The following is a 23,596-nucleotide window of genomic DNA, read 5'->3' as shown; positions in this document are numbered from 1 at the left end:
GAAGCATAGCTATAGGCTGTACTCTCTGTGGGGTTTTTTCAGCTTGTCAAACAGATATGTAGTGTATCCCTTTATGGCTAAAAAAAAAAAAAGATCTTTCATTCTTTTATATGGAAGTAATTCTATGATTTCAGCTTGAAAACCATGTTTGTGATTGTTACATAGGAAATTTAATACAAATATTTTGTATCACTTGCAACATGCAAAGATGCATTAGTTTGGGCTTGATTAGAGCAAGCTGGAAATTCTGTGTTAAAAGCGAGAAGTATTTTCAAGAGTAATGAAAATCATGCAGCATTCAAGTAAAAATAAATTATCACATGAATGACTAGTTCTAAACAAGATTAGCCCTCTACTCACACAATTTTTTTATCTATAGATTTTACCAAATGTGCTTATTCCTTGCAGTGTACTTTTATCCTGAAGCAAATAAGCAGAGGGTTAAGTGAAAAAATTGTGTTATACTCTTTGTTAGGTCTTTCAAACATACGTTTTGTATTTCTTTCAGTTGTATGTATAATATTGTCTTACATAAAACCTGGTTATTTTACAGGTCACTAATGAGATAGTTAGGCAACTGATGGAACAGAAAGGACTGTATAACCTGGAAAAGCCTGGTGAATTTACCAACATTGTGGACATTCAGTTTTTGGCTGCCATGATCCACCCTGGGGGAGGTCGCAATGATATTCCACAGAGGCTGAAGAGACAATTTTCAGTGTTCAACTGTACTCTGCCTTCTAATTCTTCCATTGACAAAATTTTTGGTAAAGGGAAACTAGCTTTGTATCCATCCCATTTTTTAAAATATTAGTTGATTTTTCCTTATCCTTCTATTTATACACATTATTGTTAAAATTAAGGCTTAATTCCCCTCTGATTTGTTTATCAGCACATTTTCCTTCAGTAATCATTCCCCACCTGCAACATCATCAGTCTGTAAGTTTTTCAGGTCCAGTTACATCTCTGAAACCTTTGGTATGCTCAGATTTAATAAGAATGACATGAAGATATTGTTTTAGTGACAATGCTGGACAGTTGCTCAGGTGCCACTGCTGCTAAGAATGAGTAACTAAAGACTAGACTTTCAGAAAGGATGGAATCATACTGATTTCAGCAGATTAGCTATTCAAGGCTAGTGGAAACTATTTTGGGAGAAAAAGAACATTAAAATTAAAAAAAACAATTAAGAGCTAAATAACCATTGAGCTGATGGCAGAATGGTGTTAATAGTGGCTGAATCAATATTTCAATGAATTGAACACTGGAAAGCCATTTCAACAAATTTGAAAAGGTTTTGGGAATTGGAAAAAAAAAGAAACAGAAACTTCAGATAATCATTGCTCTTGGTGTTGTGCTAATGTGTCTGAGTTAGCAATCTTTTTTTATACAGGTGTAATTGGAGAAGGGCACTACTGTAGTGAGCGGGGATTTTCAGATGATGTGAAGAAAACAGTAGCCAAATTGGTTCCATTGACACGCAGACTGTGGCAGATTACCAAGCTAAAAATGTTGCCCACACCAGCCAAGTTTCATTATGTCTTCAACCTTCGAGACCTCTCGAGGATTTGGCAAGGAATGCTGAACGCTACATCGGAAGTGATCAACGAACCACAGGTAAGTGCAGCACATCAGTGACCTTATAATAATTAGTGTAGGAAAGAGGATGAAGAGTCTATCTTGGCATTTGAATTTGCTTTAAAAAAATGCAACTTTAGTGGGTTTCTTTGAGGCAAAGGTGTTTTAATCCAGCTTTTATAGTACCAACTGAAATGACATCTTTGTTTCAAACGGTAACAAAACTCACCTCTTTTGTCACAACAGTTTACTTCTATCTGCTTTTCCTATTACTGAAAAATGCTAGTTTGTTTGAAAGAAGTTAGAAAATAAGTGAGAAGCAATGAACTTGCTTTAACCCAATGAAAATGCTCATAAATTGATTAAAAACTTGAATAGTTCCTCTTTTCCATTAATGTCTTGAGACTTCCAGTCACTACCTAATTTCTGTCTAACATGGTTTCTGACTTACGGTTTAAAAGGAAGAAATAGTAACAAGTATTAATAATATTTTTTTTCACAATCCATCTTTCTTCCAGTAAAACATCGTTTCTCTTCTAATTATTTTAAGGAAAAATCATTTAGAGTTTTAAGCTCTGAAACATGTAGCACTGGAAAAGCCATGTTTATGGTAAATATGGAAAATTTGTTAAATATTTGGGTTATATAATCACTTCATGTACAATGTGCATCTCTGTTTGTTGAATAAGCTCTTGAATTCTACTGCATCTAAAATATAAACTTCAGAATGGATTTTAATTTCATCCCAAAAATATGGAGCACTTAGATAATTTTATATATATATATATATATATATATATATATATAATTAATTTCTTTTGAAGTGTAAAAACCAATTGGTCAAAAAATATTATATAAATTTACATATTAGTTCTGAGACTTAATATGTGTCATTTGTACAAAGTGTTTTGGAACAAAATGTCTTCAAGGAGTACCTGGAATTTTTTCTACTACTGTATAATAACAGTATAGAACTAAAACTAGTGTTCCTGGTATTAACAGCCTGACAGGTTCTCTTTCTTCATCCTATGACCAAACTTAGGGACTTTAAAGGTATATTGAATCTGGAGAAGGGACAATATAAACACTTAAACCTTTTCCCTTGTTGTTATTCTGTAATTACTTTTGTAGTATTTGGCACAGTGATATCTGTGTTTGGCATGAGATTATTCATGCCATGAGGCTTATATTTTCACCCATCTTCTACTTAATGACCAGTTAGAAAAGTGTTTTATCAATATATAAACATGTTAGCTGGTATGGATACAGTTTTAAGGCTGGGGAAGATCTTATAAAATCTTATGAAATGTTATTTATTTATTCTCTTATGCTTTGGAATGCTAGATTAAGGCTTCTTCCATAGCTAACTGAATATAATCTTACTATTGGGCAGAATAAGAAGATCAAGGTATCTCTTCTGAAGAACCCCCTAAATACTATTTCTTTTCTAATGTTAATCTTATTTTTAAATAAAGAAATTAAGGCAAAGCTTTAAAGTTGGTATAGTTTCTTCACAGGCCAAATGAGTTTCTCAGTACAAGAGAGACATAGAGCTCCTAGAGCATGTCTGGCAGAGAGCTACAAAGACAGTTAAGGGACAGGAGTACCTCTTTTAAGAGGAGATGCTGAGGGAGTAGGGCCTATTCAGCCTCAAAATGAGAAGGTTGAGGGGAGACCTCATCAGTGTCTGCCAGTATCTGAAGGGAGAGCATCAGGAGGACAGAGCTATATTCTTCTCGGTTGTGCCCAGCAATGGGACAAGAGGCAGGAACTGATTCACGGGAAGTTCCACCTGAACATGAGGAAGAATTTCTTTACTGAGAAGGAGATGGAGCCCTGGAACAGATTGCCCAGAGAGGTTGTGGAGTCTCCCTCACTGGAGATATTCAAGAACTGTCTGTAGTAATTCTATGCCACGTGCTCTAGGATGACCCTACTCAAGCAGGGAGGCTGGACCAAATGACCCACTGTGGTCCCTTCCAACCTGACCCATTCTCCTTCTGTGATTTTGTGAAATGCCTTTTTCTTTTTTCTTTTTTGTATGTAGGTGCTGATAAAACTGTGGAAGCATGAATGTAAGTGTGTTATTGCTGATCGTTTCACAACCTCAGAGGATGTTAATTGGTTTCACACAGCCCTGGCAAAACTCATTGAGGAGGAATTTGAAGATCCAAAAGCTTTGCTGAGTCATGAAACAGATGCACTCTTTGTTGACTTCTTAAGGGATGCACCTGCAAGAATTGGTAAAGATTCACTCTAATAATCATGGAAATGAAAAGAATAGACAAAGGGATATGAAAATCATAGATACTTAGAAACATACATAGTAAAAATTAATACTAAGTTTGTGCACCAAAAGTGTCTGTTTTGTCCAGTGGCTTTGAAGATAGTCTGTGTCACCAGCTGTGCCATATTTTTATCGTATTGGGAATTCTAAGTCTGTATTGATATCCAGGTTGTCTGTATAGGAGAGCCTTGCTTTCATTTAAATTGGTGTGGCAGAAAGACAGAACTGCCAAATACTGAGCATGAGTCTTTATTATTCCAAAATAATGAAGGAAATGTGTTATGAATGACTTGAAATGGTGGGGTTGCAATACTAGATAAAGGATAGCAACGTAGGTAACATACCCTAGAAATCTGATTAAAAAATACTGTCTCTGGGCTAATCCAAAACGCTCTAAGAAATAACTGTTACATGATTTTTTAACAAATTACTATTAATTCAAAATTTCCTGAATGTTAGTTAAACCTCTTTAAAAACCAATATGACTTATAGCAATATCTTTATGTCTTTCAAACAAAACCATGGTGTCACTGACCTCTCAAAATGAACTGTGGATATTTGTCAATTGTGGCAAAAGAACAGAAAACATTTTTTTTGTGTGTTTAGGGAAAGGTCATTTCATGATTCAGTTATCTGTGTTGATATCACTGCACTGATGGAGTGCAATAAGAGACTGGAGGCAATAAGAGACTGACATGAATGGCCAATGCTATTTGAACCTTTCCTTAAACAGTTGAAGTAGACAGAAGGCTGTGTAAACAGGAGATAAAGGATAGGACGTATTTCATTGGAAAGAATCAAATAGAAGTAAAAGTAAGCTGGTGTAAGAAAGTGTCTTGGTTTGAAAAGACAGGTGTCTACTAAGGTAGGCAGGAGCCTCCCTTGAAATGGAAAATGTAAACCTCCTCCCTCCAAATTATTATAGTTTTGAAATTAAGGGGCTCTCAGGCAAAGATATGGGAGTAGGAATAACAGTTCTTCACTAGTATGTATAAATACATTAAAAATATCCATACAACTTAATAGGAAAATTAAAATGCAGTAGTACAAAAAATACAGATAGTCAGAATACAACCTGACAGCCTGTTGGTCAGGGTGTTGGTAGCAGTCTGATTAAATGGTGGCTGCAGTCCTCCTGGAGTGATAGATGTTGTTCTGTTGAAGCAATGATCCTGCAGAAGGGTGTAGTTTTCCTCTGAAGGTCCAGTGGTGATGTAGAATAGTCTGCAAATATTCTTCTGGGAATCCAGTGGAAAAAGGCTGACTGTGGTGTTCCAAGTTTCATATTCAGGTAGGAATGCTTGGCTCCTCCCCCTGGGTGGAGCATCTCACAATGGGATGATGTAATTTTATCAGTCATGCAGTGAGACTCAATGGCCCATTAACAGAAAATGTCCCCCTGAAGGGAGGATGGGTCATGGTTTTAACAGCTGGCCCATTAGCAGAAGATATCATCCTGGAGCTATGAGGATGGGTCATGGAAGAGATAAAGATCACTTAGGCATTTACTGCTTCCCATTATGATGGAAGTTTAAGAGCAGGACTTTGGTTTTTGAGCTCTTAAATATATAAAACATGATGTCAGACACTTACTTCAAGGATCCCTATGCTCAGATTAGTAATAGGTTTACTAGTACTGCATAATCTTTTTGTCTCTGGATTCTAAAAGCACAATATGTTTGACCCTGAGAGAAATACCTGATGACTTGGATCTTAGTCAATTTTTAGATCTTAGCTTCAAAGGAATTGTTAGTGGTGCTATTGATCTCAAGACCCTCCACCTATTCAAAGGTGGCTTTATCAGTTAGTTTTGACATTGTTATTTAGTACTTGTAATACAAATCTTGAGACTGAAAAGACTTTAAAATTATACATTTTGCTAGTTTCCTCTCTAAATAATGGAAAAGTCTGCCCTTTCTTAGGTTTTGTACTTGATTATACTGTCCATGGACATTAATATTTAAACTGTAGGAAAAGAATTAAGATTATATTATTCTTTTAAATGTTTCAAAACTGTAGAAGTGTCACTCCAATTTAACTTCTTGATGTATTTCTTACTAGTTTCTTATCAGCTGCTAATTTGTTTAAATGTCTTATTCAACTTGTAAGAAATTTATTTCCACCTGGAATACTCATTTTGTTTAACCAGTGCTTTTACAAGTTAAAATAAGAAGTCAGTTGATATAATTATGTTTTAATCTAGAGGAGCGTTGGTATGCAGAAGCAATACAGAGCTAAAAATTCTGAAATTCAGGTGACTTCAAGCAAATAAAAACCACAATATAAAGGACATCTGAAAGAGAATTAATAATCTCTTAATAATAATAAAATGTATTTTGAGAGAGTAGGTTCTATGGTAAAATGTCATTTTCTGAAACTATGTTTTTATATATGTATTTTTGGTTTATTTTTTGTTATTGTTTTTCTGTTGTTGGTTTTTCCCTTGAAACTGTATGAGCATTAGAATGGTGCAATGGAAAGGAAATGAAGAAAAAAATTGAAACAAGAAAAAAGTTACAAACACTATTGTAAATACACTAGAGTTTGATTAGGGGTTGCAGTTTTTCCCCCCACCTTTCTGTTCCTTACCTTCACACTCGCTTTTAGTGCTTTACTAAGCCTTAGGGAAATACTTATTTTACTGGAATAACTTACTTCATTGATTTTAATTTTACCAATTAGAGAAAATGTTCTGAATTATGTATTTCTTCATCAAATTAGAACATGCTTAGCAAAACTGATTGATCTAGGATAACTGGAAAAATACTTCCTGTAACATATATAGGTCATGAAATCCTGAAACTAATTGAGTTAAATGTATGTAAATAAGAGCAAAATTCTACTAGTATTGTACTAGTATTATTTTTTAGGAAATCCAAACCACCAACCAAAAGCCCCCTGTCTGCCTGCTGGCACCATTCCACTGAGATTTGTCTGTTATTTATTAATGAAATATGGTCTGGATGAGAAGTGAGATGGATTGAAAATAGGCTGAATGGTCAAGCCCAGACAGTGGTGATCAGTGGCTCAAAGTCTAATTGGAGACCAGTAACTAAGGGTGTATCCCAGGGGCCGACACAGGATTCAGTCATCCTCAACATTGTCATTAGTGGTCTGGGTGATGGGGCACAGCGCACCCTCAAGCCAGTTCCCAGGTGACACAAAACTAGGAGGAGTAGTTGATATGTCAGAGAGTGTGCTGCCTCCCAGGTGGGCCTTAACAAGAACTCCACAAGGTTCAGCAAAGGGAAATGAAAAGTCCTGGACCTAGGGAGGAAAGGCCCCACGCACCTGTGTGTACTGGTGGTCACACATCTGCAAGTCAGCTTTGCAGAAATGGACCTGGAGGTGCTGGTTGATACCAACCTGAACATGAACCAACAGTGTACCCTTCCTTAAAGGAAGAAAAAACTAGTGACATCCTGAGCTGCATTAGAAGAAACGTAGCCAGCAAGCCAAGGGAAGTGGTCCTTTCCCTTTTCTTACCACTAATAAGGCCATACCTGGAGTGCTGTGTCCGGGTCCGGGCTCCCCAATACAAGAAAGACGTAGATATACTGGAAAAAAATCTATTTATCTATTTAAAACTTGAACATCAGTAATCACTATTTTTTTTTTTTTCCTTCACTGTGGCAGTCTAGTTCAGGTTATCCAGAGATGTTGTGGAGTTTGTGTCTTGGGAGGTATTCAAAAGGCACCGAGCATGGTCTTGGGGAACCAGCTGTAGGTGGCCCATCTTGAGCAAGGGATTGGACCAGATGACTTTCAGAGGTCTCTGCTGATCTCAACTTTTCTGTAATTTTATTTGCTGTAACAATTCTTATGGAAGAAGGCATGTCACCTTTCAGCATGATTAAGGTTATGAATGGAGAGATGAGGCAGCAGCACTGTTCCTTTCTTTGAGAGCTGACTTATGCCTTTCATATCACCTAAGGAAATGAATGTATGCTAATTCACAATGAATATACTTTTTTGTTGTGGCAGTTACTAATTTCAAGAGTATTTTTTTTTCTAATGCAATTATTTAATCAATTTAGACTGTATTTCTTTTACAGAAAAGATTATTTGCAATTTTTAACTGCAGTATTTATTTACTTTTATTTTCTGGTATTACTTTTTTTTCCTAGCACCTAAACAAGTATCATTTTTCTTCATTCAAGTTTCAGATACAGAGAAAGAAGGCTATTCAGGTTTTTTTTCACATTTTGTCTTTAAAAATTATGTAGCTGAAATCACCATTTCTTGCAGGCAGGGTGTACTCTCACATGTACATCTAATATATAATATGTATAATATATCTGTTTATGGGTGGTGAAACTTCTAGTTATCTTTACTTACTTATCCCCTCATTGAACCTTTGTCAATTATTTAAGTTGCTAAGATTTTATTACTTGCCTTTTGTTCTAGATGAAAAACCAGAGGAAGTTAATTTAGATATTCCCAAAATCTATGAACCAATCTCCTCATTTCATCAGCTACGGAATCGTTTAAATAAGTTTTTACAAACATACAATGAGAATGTTCGTGGTACAGGAATGGACATGGTTTTCTTTGAGGATGCTATGGTTCATTTAGTCAAGGTACAGTCTTGCTGGATTGTCATTTGTTGTTGTTCACTTTCCCCCATCTCCTTTGAGTAGAGGTGTGCATGAATCAAGGTAAATTACTTCTGAAACTAAAGCAAATAATTTATTGCTAGCAAATATTTGATCTGTCACTCTGTGACTAGGTATTAGAACCTATTAAAAACTTTTCAGAAAATGCAGCAGATGAAACTATTCTTTTATACCTAACTTTTATGTTTGGTGGGACCATGGTGCTAGCTATTCTAATTCTATTTCAACTTTCCTTCTTAATTCTTCTGGGAGCCCTTCCTGTCTTTGGAATGAATCAAATGAAATTCGGGTTAAGATGGTAATTGGTTGCTTCTGAAGGAGTATGCACAGCAGAGTAGGAATTAACATAGTCCAAAATTCTTTTGTTGATCCACAGTATGCTCAGTAGTTTTAAAGTTCTTTTGAATATGGATTGGAACTGACCATAACTTTTAGCGCAGCACAGCTTGATATGATTGTTCACATAGAAAAGGCCTCATACAAAGTAGAACCTTTTTTCATGACACTAGAACCTCTATTGTCCCAGTTGAATACTGAGGTTTTCAGTATTGCTTTCAATAAATGATTAAGAACTGAATATTTAATTGCATCATCCCCCTAAATACAATTTTAAATATCTAAACAATTTAAATTTAATTATAGTTGACAAACATATTGCATCTGCAATTTTCATAATTTTGGGGTGAATTCTTATTATTTTGCAAAATTAGTCCCTTTCTTTCTAAGGTTCACTGCAGAATCAATGATGTTGTGCTATGCATTTCTTTAGGACAATTGTAATTAATCATCACACTTACCAATAAGTTTCTCATTTATTCCTAGGAAAAAAATCTATATAAGTTTAGGATGTAGCACTTTTTTGTTTTTTTTTCACTGAACAGCCACCTTTATCAGGAAAATCTTCTTTTGGTAGCTAGATGGTAAATACTTGAAATATTTTATTTGTCTTTGCTTAGATGAAATAAATAGATAGTGTTTCTGTGATTCTAAATTCTTGAAAACAGGAACAAGTGTGTAGACCTGAGACAGCTTCTAAGAGAAAGTGAGATAGGCACAGTTGAGGTAATGCCTAATCTGAGCTCACATAATATGACTTGAATGAATTAAAGCTGAGTGTCGCTCTATTAGGAATGGTGAGAAGAACGACAGACTCTCTAGGAGTCGATCAGGAGAATTTCTCCCCAGTTTATTACCTCAGGTCTTTTTTATAGACCGATACGTGAAAAGTACAGAAAATAAACTCTTATTGGTTAGTAAACTAACACATCACCATCATTGGTCAGTGGGGTTCACCACCCCTCGACTTTCTCTTGCAAGAAAACAAGGAACAGATAAACAGCACCTGCAAGGCTGTTTTCTGTCTCTGAGGATTGTTTTAATTCCTCCTTAAGATTTCCCAGGCCACTTTCTCAGGCAAGACTGAGAAAGCTATGTGGCCTGCAATTTCTACAGGCACCTTGCTCCCTGTTTCACAGTTAGCATCCATAGCTGAGGGATATCTTAAATAGAGAACAAAATTTCCAATTAACAGCTTATGTGCCTCTGCCTGGAAAAGATCTAATAGCCATTATTGAAATGATCTGTGATACTGCAAGGATGTTGTGCAAATTAAATTTTCTTTTTCTGGGTAAATAATAAAGAAGCTTAGAGTAAGACTTCATACTTGATTTTATCTTTCTTTTGAAACATTAACCTATGGAAAATAATAAATACATTACACTCAGTATGTAAAATAAATAGGCTTTAAATTAGAGGAAATTGGCATGACTATTTTTAATGGCTTGGAAAGAAGTAACTCAGACAAAAGGCAAGTAAATAAGTATCCAAGGTGGTTTATTGGCACAATGGAATTCTGGAGTCATCAAAGAACCATTCAAGATAATAAAGAGAACAGAAGCCAATCCAGTGCATCATTGCTTGTATGGAGGAGACCAGCTGCTAACCAGCTGGCTGGTATTATTGTGTCTTTGAGAGGGAACTGGCTCTGTGCTGCTCTGGATATTAATGTAGGCTCTTCTGGGTACAGTGAGGGTCTGTCCACTTGCAACTGGTGGGCTGTGGAGAAAGTTTGTCTCCTGTACTTAGACATGTTTTCTCAGCATCATGTTTCATGGCATTGTTTTTTGGACAGCAAGACAAGTGTATGCAGTTCACAGTTACTGCTGAATTTTTTTTTGCTCTGAATTCTGAAGGGTCTGTTTGTTTACATTGCATAGTCCTGAATTGAAGGGAAATGTGGAGCAGTAGGAAGCTACTGCCTTTTTATTTAAAAGATAACTAATGAAGTGGGAAAGAAATGTAGATCTAACTGGGGGATGTTTCACTGTGATCAAATATTCATACTTCATACTGTGCATTTTTGCAGTCAAGTAAATGAGAAGCGTAACAAGTTTCATTATAAAGGCTGTATTATTACCTGTTGCAGAGAATACTGAAAACTCTTTGTCCCAAATTTAACATGCTTGGGACATCCTGTCTTTTGGTTCACAATGAAAAGACCTGGTGAGATGAGTCTTACTGAAGTTATCCAGAGGTCATGGCATTGGGGAAATTATTTCTTTCCCAGTTTCATAATTCCTCATGCTGTGATAGCACATCACTAAGAAACCACAGCTGAGATTTACTTGTACTTGGTGGGAGATGTAATTCTACTGATAACTGAACATACACAGTGATGGAATCAAATGGTTGCTATACTATTTGACAGGTCAACAGTAAATGTTACAGAGTACAAATGCCCACAGAATATATTAATAGTAATATAGAATCCCTTAATTAAACCTTAAAATTTTAATTTGTTCTTCATTTCTAATATAACTTATTAATGTGGTAGCATAGAATTTTTGGATGTGTGACTTTTATACTTTGTAGCAATAAATGAATGGTATATTACACAGATTTCTCGTGTGATTTGCACTCCTCGTGGAAATGCTCTTTTAGTTGGAGTTGGTGGCTCAGGAAAACAAAGCTTGACAAGATTGGCATCCTTCATAGCGGGCTATGAAACATTCCAGATAATGTTGACTAGGTGAGCATTACCTGAAATTTAACTAATTAAGTACTTTGTGTTTTAACTCTTCCTATAAATAAAACAGGCTCATATTCTCTGCTCAGCGTAGTCTGATCACCATCACATGGAGTGGGAGGACATGAAAATCCTATGAAACTTATTAGATTTGCTTGATTTACTACAATAATTGTGGATTTTTACTGTCTTTGGAGTAGGAAATTTTTTTTGTTTCATTCACAGAATGAGAAAGAATATTGGCAGTGTCAAGTTATATTTGAGTCTTTAAGCAGTACATTAAAGGCTACTGAAAATATTTTTAGGTGGTTATCTATCCAAAAGGCCGTTATGAATTCATCTGGTAATATTTGAAATGCCGTCATCTGAGAAGGTTGAATCTTTATCCCTGCCCTCTAATCTCATTGATCTTATATAGATATCAGTATTTTGACAGCCTTTTCCAAGTACATTTTGGCCTTATTTCATGTTGTTCAACCCAGTGTGGTTTCTTTTGAAATAACTCATAAAGGATAAAAAATAAATCATAAATCCTTCTCTGAATGCCTCAGAATGACTATCTCCCCAGCTGTTTGTAGCACAGGTCAATTTTGGCACTCAAATAAGATGTAATTTTAGGGAAGTGAAATTATTTTAGGTCTTTTGCAGGTGTGTTGGCTGCAGAAGAAAGTGTATATTCACATGTGCAAATGTCCCTTGGTGTAGGTCTCATCAGAGGATCTATCTGAAATATGCACCTTTTTGCCTTAAGTTCCAAGATACTGTTTTTAACTTAAATTTGCTTGTTGGTTTTTCTTTTTTTTTTTCCCCTTTTGGTCAGATGAATTTTTTTAAAAATAGATGAGTATTTGTTAAACTAATTTTTTTTTTTTTTTGTAGATCATACAACACTTTAGACCTGATGGAAGATCTGAAACTCTTATACAGAACAGCAGGACTGCAAGGCAAAGGCACCTGTTTTCTTTTTACAGACAATGAGATCAAAGATGAGTCTTTCTTGGAATACTTGAACAATGTTTTGTCATCAGGAGAGGTAAAGTGCCTCCTCATGATCAATTTTCTGCTTTTTAAAATTTATAATTCTGAAGCAAAATAACAATTTATTTGAATATTTTACTGTAAGTCAAGGGATACACTTTCAAAAACTAGAATTTAAGTGCTTTTTGTCATTAGAATATTACTAAAAATGAGTGTGGTCTATAAAATCTACAAAATCCTAGGTTAGAGTGAGAGAAGCCATCTCAAGGGACATGAGCGCAGCTTTAAAAAAATAAAATTGAGACTGGGGAAATATTACTGATGTTTTAAAAAGTTGTTTGTGAAATTAACTATTAGTGTACAGATAGTTTTTATATGGTAAATTTATGTCCAGAGTGGATGGGATAGATTTAATTGATTTTATTTACTTATTTATTATTTCAGGATTATGTTTCAGAGTAATTGCTACTAGTTATTGCAATATAAAGAGAAGGAATCAAAGCCATTGGAGGGTGGGGTTTAAAGTTTTACAGTAAGTTAGATTTCAGTCTGTTTAATGGAATCACTTCATTAAAACTTCTTGTTTAAAGGAGTTGGTAGGTACTAATAACTTCAGTGTCTGAGATGTATGCCCCTTCCTACAATGCTGTGTATTAAAAGAACCTTGTGCTCTATTGACTCTATTTTGGATCATCTCAAAAAGCATGAAAATATCTTCCTTCTTCCCAAAGGTGTCAAACTTATTTGCACGTGATGAAGTAGATGAGATCATTAGTGATCTCATTCCCTCCTTCAAAAAGGAACATCCACGAAGACCTCCAACCAGTGAAGCTCTGTATGATTATTTCATGAACAGAGTCCGTCAGAACCTTCACGTAGTTCTTTGCTTTTCACCAGTAGGTGAAAAATTCAGAAATAGGGCCTTGAAGTTCCCTGCTCTCATTTCTGGATGCACTATAGATTGGTTCAGCCAATGGCCTAAGGATGCTCTGGTGGCAGGTATGTGTAGGTTTTATCTTTGGAGACACATAATTTTCCGATCAGTGGTCAAGTAGCTGTTTTAATTGTGTTGAATTTTGCCAGAAGAAACTTACCTGATTCCAAAATTTTCTTCTTTAAAGCCTGTTGTATTAAGCTGTTGAAATATTTCCAACACAGGAATGGTTTTGAACACAGTTTGAAGAAAAATTCCCTGTGAAGATGTCTTAAAAGCATTTGTAAAGAAGGCAAAGATGCTACTAAAGAAAGAGTGTATTTGTGAATGTGTCTGTGATAGGGTATACAGAGGAAGGCTGTGCTTACCTAGTCCCTGGTAGGTAGCAGCTAGGTTCACAGTAAAAAATGCACTTGTGCACTTTGGAGATGAAAGAATGCCAGATCCTTGGCTATACTTTTTACTGACAAGTGTGGAATAATTTTCAGATTCTGATAGGGAAGAGTAAAGAAGACTGGGTTTTCAGAAGCTGGGTGAAAGCCAAGATAATACATGCTGACTTGTTTTATAGTGAGTTGTTTATAAGCTAATATGTTTTTGTAAATATTTACTTACATTTAAGCTTTCTTCCTTTCTTTCCTAAGTATCTGAACACTTTCTGTCCTCATTTGATATGGACTGCACTGCTGATATCAAGAGGGAAATTGTGCAGTGTATGGGCTCATTCCAGGATGGAGTGGCAGAAAAGTGTTCTGATTACTTTCAAAGATACAGACGTTCTACACATGTGACTCCCAAATCCTACCTGACCTTTATTCAGGGATATAAAACCACATACAAAGAAAAGCATGCTGAAGTGCAAACATTATCAAACAGGTAAACTACTCAGGTTACTTCCGCTTTTCTGTAATTTTCTTTCCCAGGTAGGTATATTCTGATATGCTTAGTTTCAATGCATGGCTTGTCTCCTTGCACAGTAAAAAAAAGGTATTTTTAATTCCTAGAAATATGTGAAGGTGTAATTTATTCAAATATTGTAGTTTCTCTTGTCATATAAGCTAAATATTATATATATTTGGAGGTGATGGGGGAAAGGAGTAGTGGTGCATGAAAACAGAGGTAGAGAGAAAATGACGTGAACATAAATTGGTGAACATAAATTGTACCTGCGTGTTTTTAAAGAGTCAAAGAAGTTATCTACATGTAATTTCATAATATATTGAAAATAGCATTTAATTTGCCAGGCAGCAACTTTTGTTTTCTTGCTGAACACCTGTAACCTCCTGTTATGAAGACAGAAGGAGTATCCTTAGTCATTTTATGAACACAGAGCCTCACTTAGACTCCTGAGCTTTTTACCTGTAGATTATTAAAGTGGTTTTGATATACTTATTCCTATTTTCAGATGCTTTATTAAACTAATAATATCTATTTGCAGATATATCTTCATGTCAGGAAAACCCAACTATAATATAAAATTAGCAATTAATGTATGAGTTGGTGTCACCCTAAAGAAAAACTGGCTTCTCAGTTTTGAGGGATTGTCAAAAAGAGTTGGAAGCCTTAAAGAAAGGCTTGAACTAATTTATTTCACTTTGAAACATTCTTTGTCTTCAACATCAAATTGAGCTTGAAACCTGTAGTTACGTTAGGGGTGAAGGCTTGTAAAAGACAAGGGTGTTGCCATGTTTTCTACCTTCAGATTTACCAGATTAGTTCTTGAAGTCAAATTTCTTCCACGTAAATTTAGTTGCAATGTCTGAATTGCTTTGTCAGGGGTTACACTTTGTCTGTTCTCCTATATTTGTTCAGCTGTCTGAGTACTGCATAGCCTTTGCAATAGAAGCCTCTGTAGAGGTCCTTAAAACTTGTCTGAAAAGTCCCAAGTGAAGAATTTTTGTTAGAAAAAAATCACTGTTGAAGGGGAATTTTAATGCTGAATCGGATTGGTCTTACCTCAATGTTATTTTTCTTTTACTCTCTTTTGTTTGGTCTTGGATTATTTTCAGTGCCCACTTAAAATAAGAAATATTGATTTGTTATAATTTTCAAAATTTTGGTAATCAGAAAAAGCTTTCTGCTGTACAGGACTCTGTTCTTTGAGCATTGGCTCAAGAGGGACAGTGATATTTATAGAAACGAAGTGTAGGATTTTTATGCAAAGATAAAGACATAGTTGTTGATTAGAAGTGGGTAAAATTTCAAGCCACAAAATTTATTAATGTACTTTATTGTCTACTTTATTGATTCTGAAGATATGAGAAAGGTGAAAGTTCTTGTCCAAGTTTCATTTTTGGCATAAAACATCTTTTGCAAGCTTTCATTCTGGTTGATGTGATTCATTCTATAGATGGAAAGTATAGTGTAAATTGTGCACCATAGCGAATGAGATGCTTTTGATTTTGTTTTTTAACTTCAGAATAAATACTGGTCTGGAAAAATTGAAAGAGGCCTCTGAGTCAGTGGCTGCTCTAAGCAGAGAACTGGAGGTAAAAGAAAAGGAACTTCAAATTGCCAATGAAAGAGCTGACATGGTATGTACAGCCTTCAAAGTGTGTTGCTGTTGGATTTTTTTTTCTCCTTTTATTCCTTCTATTTTGAAGAGATGAATCAATTTAAATGAAGTTAAGTGTTGGAAAGAAAGGATCTTGGAGAGAATGATCTTATTTGACTTTTCTGGAATTAGGCAGATATGATTGTGTAACAAAAACTCTTTATGGCATGTGGGTTTTCTCACATTCTAGGTATTGAAAGAAGTTACTGTAAAAGCACAAGCTGCTGAGAATGTGAAGGGTGATGTTCAGAAAGTGAAAGACAAAGCGCAAGCAATCGTAGACAGTATCACAGTTGACAAAGCCATTGCTGAAGAGAAGTTGGAAGCTGCCAAGCCTGCTTTGGAAGAGGCAGAAGCAGCCTTACAGGTTAGTACTTGGACCATGTATAACATTACCACTAAGAAGGTGGATGTCTTTGAAATACAAAATTGCAGGCATATTGCATAACTCTTGACAAAAAATAAATACATGTATTTTGAGACTTTTTGGATTCAGTTTTATTTTTCTTTTTTCATGTGAGTACCAACATCCAAATAGTCAGTTTTCAGAAAAGAGAAACTTTTAGCTTTCTTTGAAACTGTAATTAACATAACATGTACTACAGGTTGATGTTAGACTAGTAACTGAATATTGATGTGATATTAAACAGCTTGTGTACACTGAGTGAAGTGCTATCCACATAAAATCAGTTGTAATTTCATCCAAATCCAAACCTTCTATTTTAAGTTTTCACAAAGAAATTGCATTTTCAATAAGTTTTCTGGTCCATTATTTAATATTTTTTAAAAAAATATTTTCTTAGGACTTGTGGCATTACCAAGACTTCATTTCCTTCACCATACTTTTCTTGTAAAGCTTTTTTTAATAGAATGCCCATATTTTTAAGATTTAAAAAGATTAATATTAATTTGTCTTGCATACTATTTATCTTTATGTCTGCTCAGCTGTCTTTATAGGAGGATGTGCCTCAAGACATTTTGCTTCAAGCAGTAGTAGTGGAATCTAAAATATACCTGTTAGATGCATGCAGGGAGCTCACATCTCAAGAAACAGAAAAGTATGAAGAAAAAACCTGAAGGATAGACAAACCTCAAAGGGTTTTATGTGGATTTACTGGAAATTATACCTTTCCATTTGAGAGGCTGCCAGTAGTTGTAATGGTTAAAGACTGATTTGAAAGAATGGCATTTTAACTTTGAAATCTAGGGTAGAAAAATTTTATGGGTCTTCTGAATGTAAGACTTCACCTTTAGTGAGAGATGTTTAAGAGTTTCTGACTGCCATGATGCTTAAAGGACAGAGTGCAAAAGTCTAAATAAAGGGTGATGACCTGACAGCTGGGAAGAGTGAAATAAAGGAGAAGGTTTGTATTATAAGACCCTGATATATAGCCACAGGGAAAAGGTTAAAGAACCAGCCACAACAAAACAACAAACCCAGTAGCGGGCAAGCATTCTGACAAGTGGAAAAATAAGCAATGTTAATTAGTCAGCATCTGCAGTATAAAGAGGGCACCACCATCCTGTGTCTAGACATCTATCTTATTAAAGCTTACTTTCTATTTTTGACTGAAATGGCTGAACTAAAACAATACTGCTCTGGAAATGTAGGGTGCTAATAAATGAAAACATGATTTCAAGAAAAAACAACACTGGCATTATGGGAAAACTTCTCAAAGGGAAAAAATATTTGGGCTTAATCTTGAAATTCTTGAATTTTCTGTAATAAATTGCTTTTCCTGAGTCTAAAGGGGAAAGGCAAACAATCACAAAGAGACCTAGGAGAACGTGTGTACGTATTCTAAGCCTTCCTTCCTTCCTTCCTTCCTTCCTTCCTTCCTTCCTTCCTTCCTTCCTTCCTTCCTTCCTTCCTTCCTTCCTTCCTTCCTTCCTTCCTTCCTTCCTTCCTTCCTTCCTTCCTTCCTTCCTTCCTTCCTTCCTTCCTTCCTTCCTTCCTTCCTTCCTTCCTTCCTTCCTTCCTTCCTTCCTTCCTTCCTTCCTTCCTTCCTTCCTTCCTTCCTTCCTTCCTTCCGCCACTTCCTTCCTTCCTTCCTTCCTTCTGCCACTTCCGCCACTTCCGCCACTTCCTTCCTTCCTTCCGCCACTTCCGCCACTTCCGCCACTTCCGCCACTTCCGCCACTTCTGCCTCTTCCGCCACTTCCTTCCTTCCGCCACTTCCTTCCGCCACTTCCTTCCTTCCGCCACTTCCTTCCTTCCGCCACTTCCTTCCTTCCGCCACTTCCGCCACTTCCGCCACTTCCTTCCTTCCGCCACTTCCTTCCTTCCTTCCTTCCTTCCTTCCTTCCTTCCTTCCTTCCTTCCTTCCTTCCTTCCTTCCTTCCTTCCTTCCTTCCTTCCTTCCTTCCTTCCTTCCTTCCTTCCTTCCTTCCTTCCTTCCTTCCTTCCTTCCTTCCTTCCTTCCTTCCTTCCTTCCTTCCGCCACTTCCTTCCTTCCGCCACTTCCTTCCTTCCGCCACTTCCTTCCGCCACTTCCTTCCTTCCGCCACTTCCTTCCTTCCGCCACTTCCTTCCTTCCGCCACTTCCTTCCTTCCGCCACTTCCTTCCTTCCGCCACTTCCTTCCACACTTCCTTCCTTCCTTCCTTCTTCCTTCCTTCCTTCCTTCCTTCCTTCCTTCCTTCCTTCCTTCCTTCCTTCCTTCCTTCCTTCCTTCCTTCCTTCCTTCCTTCCTTCCTTCCGCCACTTCCTTCCTTCCTTCCGCCACTTCCTTCCTTCCTTCCTTCCTTCCTTCCTTCCTTCCTTCCTTCCTTCCGCCACTTCCTTCCTTCCTTCCGCCACTTCCTTCCTTCCGCCACTTCCTTCCGCCACTTCCTTCCGCCACTTCCTTCCGCCACTTCCTTCCTTCCGCCACTTCCTTCCTTCCTTCCTTCCTTCCTTCCTTCCTTCCTTCCGCCACTTCCTTCCTTCCGCCACTTCCTTCCGCCACTTCCTTCCGCCACTTCCTTCCTTCCTTCCTTCCTTCCTTCCTTCCTTCCTTCCTTCCTTCCTTCCTTCCTTCCTTCCGCCACTTCCTTCCGCCACTTCCTTCCTTCCTTCCTTCCTTCCTTCCTTCCTTCCTTCCTTCCGCCACTTCCTTCCTTCCTTCCTTCCTTCCGCCACTTCCTTCCTTCCTTCCGCCACTTCCTTCCTTCCTTCCTTCCTTCCGCCACTTCCTTCCTTCCTTCCGCCACTTCCTTCCGCCACTTCCTTCCGCCACTTCCTTCCTTCAGCCACTTCCTTCCTTCCTTCCGCCACTTCCTTCCTTCCTTCCTTCCTTCCTTCCTTCCTTCCTTCCTTCCTTCCTTCCTTCCTTCCTTCCTTCCTTCCTTCCTTCCTTCCTTCCTTCCTTCCGCCACTTCCTTCCTTCCTTCCGCCACTTCCTTCCTTCCTTCCGCCACTTCCTTCCTTCCTTTCTTCCTTCCTTCCGACACTTCCTTCCGCCACTTCCTTCCTTCCGCCACTTCCTTCCTTCCGCCACTTCCTTCCTTCCTTCCTTCCTTCCTTCCTTCCTTCCTTCCTTCCTTCCTTCCGCCACTTCCTTCCGCCACTTCCTTCCGCCACTTCCTTCCGCCACTTCCTTCCTTCCGCCACTTCCTTCCGCCACTTCCTTCCGCCACTTCCGCCACTTCCGCCACTTCCGCCACTTCCGCCACTTCCGCCACTTCCTTCCTTCCGCCACTTCCTTCCTTCCGCCACTTCCTTCCGCCACTTCCTTCCTTCCTTCCTTCCTTCCTTCCTTCCTTCCTTCCTTCCTTCCTTCCTTCCTTCCTTCCTTCCTTCCTTCCTTCCTTCCTTCCTTCCTTCCTTCCTTCCTTCCGCCACTTCCTTCCTTCCGCCACTTCCTTCCGCCACTTCCTTCCGCCACTTCCTTCCGCCACTTCCTTCCGCCACTTCCTTCCGCCACTTCCTTCCGCCACTTCCTTCCTTCCTTCCGCCACTTCCTTCCGCCACTTCCTTCCGCCACTTCCTTCCGCCACTTCCTTCCGCCACTTCCTTCCTTCCTTCCGCCACTTCCTTCCTTCCTTCCGCCACTTCCTTCCTTCCGCCACTTCCTTCCTTCCTTCCGCCACTTCCTTCCTTCCTTCCGCCACTTCCTTCCTTCCGCCCCTTCCGCCCCTTCCGCCCCTTCCGCCCCTTCCTTCCTTCCGCCCCTTCCTTCCTTCCGCCCCTTCCTTCCGCCCCTTCCTTCCGACCCTTCCTTCCCCCCCTTCCGCCCCTTCCTTCCGCCACTTCCGCCTCGCCCGCCACTTCCGCCACTTCCTTCCGCCACTTCCGCCACTTCCTTCCGCCACTTCCTTCCGCCACTTCCTTCCGCCACTTCCTTCCTTCCGCCACTTCCTTCCTTCCTTCCGCCACTTCCTTCCTTCCTTCCTTCCTTCCTTCCTTCCTTCCTTCCTTCCTTCCTTCCTTCCTTCCTTCCTTCCTTCCTTCCTTCCTTCCTTCCTTCCTTCCTTCCTCCCGCCCCTTCCTTCCTTCCGCCACTTCCTTCCTTCCGCCACTTCCTTCCTTCCTTCCTTCCGCCACTTCCTTCCTTCCTTGCTTCCTTCCTTCCTTCCTTCCTTCCTTCCTTCCTTCCTTCCTTCCGCCACTTCCGCCACTTCCGCCACTTCCGCCACTTCCGCCACTTCCTTCCGCCACTTCCTTCCGCCACTTCCTTCCGCCACTTCCTTCCGCCACTTCCTTCCTTCCTTCCTTCCGCCACTTCCGCCACTTCCGCCGTTTCCGCCACTTCCGCCACTTCCGCCACTTCTGCCTCTTCCGCCACTTCCTTCCTTCCGCCACTTCCTTCCTTCCGCCACTTCCTTCCGCCACTTCCTTCCTTCCGCCACTTCCTTCCTTCCTTCCGCCACTTCCGCCACTTCCGCCACTTCCGCCACTTCCTTCCTTCCTTCCTTCCTTCCTTCCTTCCTTCCTTCCTTCCTTCCTTCCTTCCTTCCTTCCTTCCTTCCTTCCTTCCTTCCTTCCTTCCTTCCTTCCTTCCTTCCTTCCTTCCTTCCTTCCTTCCTTCCGCCACTTCCTTCCTTCCTTCCGCCACTTCCTTCCGCCACTTCCTTCCTTCCTTCCTTCCGCCACTTCCTTCCTTCCGCCACTTCCTTCCGCCACTTCCTTCCGCCACTTCCTTCCGCCACTTCCTTCCTTCCTTCCGCCACTTCCTTCCTTCCTTCCGCCACTTCCTTCCGCCACTTCCTTCCGCCACTTCCTTCCGCCACTTCCTTCCGCCACTTCCTTCCTTCCTTCCGCCACTTCCTTCCTTCCTTCCGCCACTTCCTTCCTTCCTTTCGCCACTTCCTTCCTTCCGCCCCTTCCGCCCCTTCCGCCCCTTCCGCCCCTTCCTTCCTTCCGCCCCTTCCTTCCTTCCGCCCCTTCCTTCCGACCCTTCATTCCGACCCTTCATTCCGCCCCTTCCGCCCCTTCCTTCCGCCACTTCCGCCACTTCCGCCACTTCCGCCACTTCCTTCCGCTACTTCCTTCCGCCACTTCCTTCCGCCACTTCCTTCCTTCCGCCACTTCCTTCCTTCCTTCCGCCACTTCCTTCCTTCCTTCCTTCCTTCCTTCCTTCCGCCACTTCCTTCCGCCACTTCCTTCCGCCACTTCCTTCCGCCACTTCCTTCCGCCACTTCCTTCCGCCACTTCCTTCCGCCACTTCCTTCCGCCACTTCCTTCCTTCCTTCCGCCACTTCCTTCCTTCCTTCCTTCCTTCCGCCACTTCCTTCCGCCACTTCCTTCCGCCACTTCCTTCCGCCACTTCCTTCCTTCCTTCCTTCCTTCCGCCACTTCCTTCCTTCCTTCCGCCACTTCCTTCCTTCCGCCACTTCCTTCCTTCCTTCCGCCACTTCCTTCCTTCCTTCCGCCACTTCCTTCCTTCCGCCCCTTCCGCCCCTTCCGCCCCTTCCGCCCCTTCCTTCCTTCCTTCCTTCCTTCCTTCCTTCCGCCCCTTCCTTCCGCCCCTTCCTTCCGCCCCTTCCTTCCTTCCTTCCGCCCCTTCCTTCCGCCACTTCCTTCCGCCACTTCCTTCCTTCCTTCCTTCCGCCACTTCCGCCACTTCCTTCCGCCACTTCCTTCCGCCACTTCCTTCCGCCACTTCCTTCCTTCCGCCACTTCCTTCCTTCCTTCCGCCACTTCCTTCCTTCCTTCCGCCACTTCCTTCCTTCCTTCCTTCCTTCCTTCCTTCCTTCCTTCCTTCCTTCCTTCCTTCCTTCCTTCCTTCCTTCCTTCCTTCCTTCCTTCCGCCACTTCCTTCCGCCACTTCCTTCCGCCACTTCCTTCCGCCACTTCCTTCCTTCCTTCCTTCCGCCACTTCCGCCACTTCCTTCCGCCACTTCCTTCCGCCACTTCCTTACGCCACTTCCTTCCGCCACTTCCTTCAGCCACTTCCTTACGCCACTTCCTTCCGCCACTTCCTTCCTTCCTTCTGCCACTTCCTTCCGTTCCGCCACTTCTTCCTTCCTTCCTTCCGCCACTTCCTTCCTTCCGCCACTTCCTGCCTCTTCCGCCACTTCCTTCCTTCCGCCACTTCCTTCCGCCACTTCCTTCCGCCACTTCCTTCCTTCCGCCACTTCCTTCCTTCCGCCACTTCCGCCACTTCCGCCACTTCCGCCACTTCCGCCACTTCCGCCACTTCCTTCCTTCCTTCCTTCCTTCCTTCCTTCCTTCCTTCCTTCCTTCCTTCCTTCCTTCCTTCCTTCCTTCCTTCCTTCCTTCCTTCCTTCCTTCCTTCCTTCCTTCCTTCCTTCCTTCCTTCCTTCCTTCCTTCCTTCCTTCCTTCCGCCACTTCCTTCTGCCACTTCCTTCCTTCCGCCACTTCCTTGCTTCCTTCCGCCACTTCCTTCCGCCACTTCCTTCCGCCACTTCCTTCCGCCACTTCCTTCCGCCACTTCCTTCCTTCCTTCCGCCACTTCCTTCCTTCCTTCCTTCCGCCACTTCCGCCACTTCCGCCACTTCCGCCACTTCCTTCCGCCACTTCCTTCCGCCACTTCCTTCCGCCACTTCCTTCCTTCCTTCCGCCACTTCCTTCCTTCCTTCCGCCACTTCCTTCCTTCCTTTCGCCACTTCCTTCCTTCCGCCCCTTCCGCCCCTTCCGCCCCTTCCGCCCCTTCCTTCCTTCCGCCCCTTCCTTCCTTCCGCCCCTTCCTTCCGACCCTTCATTCCGACCCTTCATTCCGCCCCTTCCGCCCCTTCCTTCCGCCACTTCCGCCACTTCCGCCACTTCCGCCACTTCCTTCCGCTACTTCCTTCCGCCACTTCCTTCCGCCACTTCCTTCCTTCCGCCACTTCCTTCCTTCCTTCCGCCACTTCCTTCCTTCCTTCCTTCCTTCCTTCCTTCCTTCCTTCCTTCCTTCCTTCCTTCCTTCCTTCCTTCCTTCCTTCCTTCCTTCCTTCCTTCCTTCCTTCCTTCCTTCCTTCCTTCCTTCCGCCACTTCCTTCCTTCCTTCCTTCCGCCACTTCCTTCCTTCCGCCACTTCCTTCCTTCCGCCACTTCCTTCCGCCACTTCCTTCCGCCACTTCCTTCCGCCACTTCCTTCCTTCCTTCCTTCCTTCCTTCCTTCCTTCCTTCCTTCCTTCCTTCCTTCCTTCCTTCCTTCCTTCCTTCCTTCCTTCCTTCCGCCACTTCCTTCCTTCCGCC

At 40.8% G+C, this 23,596-nt stretch overlaps 1 protein-coding gene across 1 annotated transcript in view; it reads left to right on the top strand.

Annotated features, from left to right (window-relative positions):
• The window catches only part of DNAH5 (dynein axonemal heavy chain 5), a 128,845-nt gene that overhangs the window by 73,501 nt on the left and 31,748 nt on the right, over positions 1 to 23,596 (top strand). Inside the window, exons 49-58 of the mRNA XM_088053745.1 lie at positions 554 to 767; positions 1,394 to 1,617; positions 3,626 to 3,821; positions 8,273 to 8,445; positions 11,379 to 11,509; positions 12,386 to 12,539; positions 13,216 to 13,483; positions 14,063 to 14,294; positions 15,838 to 15,952; positions 16,163 to 16,339. Coding sequence (XP_087909871.1) covers positions 554 to 767; positions 1,394 to 1,617; positions 3,626 to 3,821; positions 8,273 to 8,445; positions 11,379 to 11,509; positions 12,386 to 12,539; positions 13,216 to 13,483; positions 14,063 to 14,294; positions 15,838 to 15,952; positions 16,163 to 16,339 — 1,884 coding nt within the window. The remainder of the gene's footprint in view (positions 1 to 553; positions 768 to 1,393; positions 1,618 to 3,625; positions 3,822 to 8,272; positions 8,446 to 11,378; positions 11,510 to 12,385; positions 12,540 to 13,215; positions 13,484 to 14,062; positions 14,295 to 15,837; positions 15,953 to 16,162; positions 16,340 to 23,596) is intronic.

This window comes from Pseudopodoces humilis, chromosome 1, assembly GCF_049639895.1.
Source record: "Pseudopodoces humilis isolate 2021_Gansu_Grassland_sample_001 chromosome 1, ASM4963989v1, whole genome shotgun sequence".
In the NCBI taxonomy this organism is placed as follows: Eukaryota; Metazoa; Chordata; class Aves; order Passeriformes; family Paridae; genus Pseudopodoces; species Pseudopodoces humilis.
Note: the sequence above shows the minus strand (reverse complement) of the source record. Positions and strands in the feature narration are given on the sequence as shown.